This window comes from Portunus trituberculatus, chromosome 18 (genome assembly GCF_017591435.1).
Source record: "Portunus trituberculatus isolate SZX2019 chromosome 18, ASM1759143v1, whole genome shotgun sequence".
Lineage (NCBI taxonomy): Eukaryota > Metazoa > Arthropoda > Malacostraca > Decapoda > Portunidae > Portunus > Portunus trituberculatus.
Window position 1 is genome coordinate 4967531 of NC_059272.1, and position 4761 is coordinate 4972291.

The 4761-nt window shown below is 39.6% G+C and overlaps 1 protein-coding gene across 1 annotated transcript in view; it reads right to left on the minus strand.

The window, feature by feature from the left end:
* Positions 1-3040: 3040 nt before the first annotated feature.
* LOC123505605 overlaps positions 3041-4761 on the minus strand; it is a 4458-nt gene continuing 2737 nt past the window's right edge. The window contains exons 3-4 of the mRNA XM_045257135.1: positions 4751-4761; positions 3041-4208 (exon numbers count right to left, since the gene is read on the minus strand). The exon at positions 4751-4761 is cut by the window's right edge and continues 145 nt beyond it. Of these exons, the coding sequence (XP_045113070.1) occupies positions 4003-4208; positions 4751-4761 (217 nt within the window). The 3' untranslated portion in view covers positions 3041-4002. The remainder of the gene's footprint in view (positions 4209-4750) is intronic.

Genomic DNA, 4761 nt, shown 5'->3' on the forward strand with positions numbered 1-4761 from the left:
GTAGGCAAGTGGACTTCAATTGCAGCGCAGGAAGGTGGCAGCGTCACTTTACTCGCACTCAAGGGTGTTGGGTGGATCCTTACGGGGTGAAAGGGTTCGTCCCAGTACCTGTGTAGGCAAGTGGACTTCAATATTGTGTCTTGAAATCGCATCGTGAGGACTGGAACCGCATCGACATCGTGGAAACCCGCATCGTTCCCGTGGAAACTGGAATTGCATCTTGATCGTGGAAACTCGCATTATTATCTTGGAAACTGGAAGGGCATCTTTATCATGGAAAGGCATCGTCATTTTGGAAACTTGCATCGCTATCGAGGAAACTGGAATGCCATTGTTATCTTGGAAACTCGGAGCGCTATCGAGGAATCTGGAATCAAATCTTATCGTACACACTGTTATCGTGGAAGCTCTCGTGATCGTCGTTCGTTTCGTTATCTCTGAATTACTTAATTAGTCTTGGTATTATTATTAGCCTCCGTAATAATAGAGATGTTGGTCATTTTATCTTATCTCTTTTACTGTATTTTTTTTCAGGGTACAGTTTAGTGTTCTTCAACCTTTTCTAAATTCGTGCACCTTTTCGAGAAGCAAGGAGGACTATAAAAGAAATGCATCAATATTCGTAATTTTCCCTACTTTAAGACTGAAAATCGATAGATAACATTATTGAATATCTACCTGAAGCTACAGTTTTTTAGTCCTAAACAGTCGCTATATAGAGCGAAATGTACTATAACAAAATGCCACATCTCAAACACATTAGGCCCGTGTTCCGTCGGAGTGTAATATATTACTATTGTGAATAAATCGCAATACTTTGATTAATATCAATAGGAGAGGACCCAAACTGTCACAATTTCAGTGTTCGCAGGAGAGAGTCAGTATCGTCTCGCGGTACAGAGTAATCGTCTCTAAACACTGTATTACGATGTATCTATTGATTTGCCAGGGTTTTACTCCTACCAGTATTTTTCTGTTCTTATTCTACCATGGTATTTCTTTATAGTTACTTGAGTTTATACGACTGACATCATAATATAGAGCAAAACATAATTGTCTGGTGTACCAAGATCTTTCATTTCTAGAGACTTAATTAAATACAGCACGGAACCTTAACACACATTTCACCTCGCTTCTGCACAGGTTAATTCTTCTTCTTCTCAACTTTTTAATGTGATGTACCCTCGAAGTCTTTCAGTATTGATCACGTACCCTTACCCACAATGCAGCGTCAGGAAGGGTAACAATAAATGCATGGTTTATTGACTTAGTTTATTAAGTTTAAATTGTGTTATATATGTGGAGCAGACACAATTTTTAATTAATATTAGTATGTTTCTATGAGGTAGTGTCGATAGGAACTGGTACCTCACAGGGAGACACTATATGTGACTAACATGCAATGCATTTACCAAAAGGAACTATATCAGACAATTTTCGATCATTATGGCAGTGAACTAGTGTTGCTTGCAGCTAGTTGCAACTTGTAACTAGTAACAGTGATAAATAAGTCACTGTGTGTGTGTGTGAATAACATATAAAATAAGAAATCGGAGCAAATATTATAGGTTTGCAAGGTTGTATGGCAACTGTAATCCAAGAGAGCTTCCTCTCAAGTGATATAACTCCAAGAGTTTCCTTGTTAACGTTGTTAACGTGTCCTGGTTCTAGTGAAGGACACATTGTATACTACAAACGAATTTGCTGTCAAACTTACCTGCCTGTACTCACCTGGCATCCTATCTGCGAATGTATCTAATCTTTTAAACCTCCCTCTTGACTCAACACTAACAAAAAAGCTGATTATTGAGGCTTATCTTTCTACCACCCTTTTATGAAAGCCAGTGTCCTCGTATCTCGGTGGTACATCTGGCTTTATATATCATGTTATCTTTCGTCTTCTGAGTAACGCTAAGGAGTCTATACCACCCTTGTCATTTCCTTCAGTGTCTCTCTACCACGTCCCCTCAGCTAGGGTGCTTCTGTCTTCCTCAGTGCAAAGGTAGACAGGAAGTAATGGGTTCTCAGTAGAGTGGTGGATGAATGGAACATACTCAGCGGGCCTTTTATTTATTTATTTTTTTTTAGTTCGTTATGTTGCCCTTGTCCAGTTTTCAATCTTCCATTTACATGAAAAAAGGGTGTTAGTGCAGAGTCATTAGGGATCTATGCTAGGTTAGGTTATGTTATGTTATATTTCGTATGTTGTTATGTTCATAGTATTTATATGTTGTGCTATGCTATGCTATGTTACGCTATGTTATTTTACGTTATGTTACGTTAATGTTGTATAAGATTGGATTAGATTAGGTTAAGTATGAGTTATGCTAGTGTAATCAATTTCTTAGGTTGGGTTGGCTTGAATCAGTGAGTTAGTGAGTGAGTTAGTAAGTTAGGTTAGGTCAGCTTGGAATGGATAGGTTACGTTAGGTCAGGTTGGAGTTGGTTACAGTGACACGCAATGATAGGTTAGGTTAGGTTGATTCGTCCTATGTAGGAGATCTTATTGCCAAAGATTCATGAGGTGGGATACAAACAGAAACATTTATACTACCAACACTTGTGAACCTCCAGCCGAAGCAATGGTGATGGAAGTGACGCACGCAAACCACTCCTTCCTTTGTCATCACGTATTACAGTAACTCTCCTTCCATTCACTCTTATTACAGTAACACTCCTTCCATTCACTCTTATTACAGTAACACTCCTTCCATTCACTCTCTCCTGAGGTACTTTCAGCGGCTCTAGTCTGGTCCGGTGCCGACACATTCTGGCTGGGGTCTTTTCAACTCTCCCGCTGCGTCTCAGTCTTTCTTATCATCTCCAGCTTTTAAAAGACTCGTTTCTAGCACTACAGTCTCATAAAAAACGTACTTTCGTATTATTTCGTATTATTTCTTCAAGTACAGTGTCATAAAACGTACCTCAATTGTTTTTTTCCCCCTTTTTTTTTATCATGATTCCTCAACCTAATATTTTTCTCCTTTTATGTCCTTCCAATTTCCTTCAGTGATTTCAGTGTTAACAAGAAAACAATCAGTCAGTCAATCAGTTTACTTGCACAGTCACGACACTCACTCAATCAGTCGGTCATTCTACACGCTTTCTTCTAAAATATAGCCTTTACTCCCACACTTACATTTTCTCTTAGTCCTCCTTAAAAATGTCTACTGGGTGAGTTCGTTTTCTATGTTAGTTGTTTCTACATTTTTTTTTTCATTCACTACACTTCTTATTTTTATTGCGCTACACACATCTTCCATGCTTCCTGAGACCAGCTTAATGAGTCGTAATCCAGTAAATGAGAGACTTAACGAGACTAAGTGACTGAATTACATATTACGAAATACACTACAGAGAGAGAGAGAGAGAGAGAGAGAGAGAGAGAGAGAGAGAGAGAGAGAGAGAGAGAGAGCAATAGGCTGTTTGTCTTCCTTTATATCACAGAAAAATCGGTTTAATCAAAAAAAGGAAAGAAAAGTCACTGATAAGAAAAAAAATGTATGTATGTGTCAGTGAAAAATGCAAATATTGAGAGAGAGAGAGAGAGAGAGAGAGAGAGAGAGAGAGAGAGAGAGAGAGAGAGAGAGAGAGAGAGAGAGAAATCTAGACCACAAAATATCTAAGACAATTTTTGCACGATTATCTCAAATTATTTTTAGGAAAGTGGAGAGAGATAAGAATAAGAGATGAACAGTGACAATTCTACAGAAAAATAAGTTTATGATGAAAATTCTGCTTGATAGTGACGAGCAGTGACAAGCGAAACAGTGACACTCCTGCATCTTAACAACCTCTGCGGTACCATGACACGTCTTCATATTCATTCTGCTTACTATGGGGTGAATTTATACAGCTTCAGAAATTTATGTGGGGGTGATTAAAACAGTGAAGATTCAGGCCATTAATCTCCTGACCTTCATTGACCCTTTCTAATGTAAATAAAATCGTCTAATCACACCCAAAACTCGTGGTAAAAAATGCGTCCTAGTACTGAAGGGGTTAAGTCCGGTAGAGTAGTACAGGTAGGAGGGTGAAGAACGGAAGCGCCAGGTGAAGGGCGGTGGAGGGAGGGGCGGCTGAAGGATCGTGGGCGTTGCATAGGTCACTCCTGCAGTAGTAACCTTTAATGAGCGTGTCTGCTTTTCTCGTGTTGTGCTTCGTCAGACTAGCGCCCATCTCACTGCGTTTTGTGGTGATGTTCCCGCCTGAGAGAGAGAGAGAGAGAGAGAGAGAGAGAGAGAGATCAGTCAACAAACCTCTCATTAATCCATTCAGTCAGTCACTCAGTCCTCCAATCACCCGCTCACTCGCTCACTGTTTCACTCACTCGCTCTTCCACTCTCTCACTCACCAATCATCAGTATATTTCTTCACTCCTTCACTCATTGGGTCACTAAAGTCTTGTCCACATCAGAAAACAATGCTTGGAAAAATGTTTGCATGTTCTTTCCAAACTGCAAATCGTTTGGAAGGTGTTGGGAAGCATTTGAGAAACATCCACATATTCATTTATCTATCTATCTATTCACATATCTATCCACTCATTTATCTATCCCATCTATTTATCCACGTATACATCCATCCATCTATTCATCCATCAATCCACCCATCCAATAAACCCTTCATTCTTTCACTCATCCATTTCTCCATCCATCCATCTATCCAACGACAACCTTCCCAAATATTTCCAAACAGTTTGCGAGCACAGTGTAAACATTTGAGGTTCTGAGGAGCCGTTTTGCCTCACCCGTCCTGTAC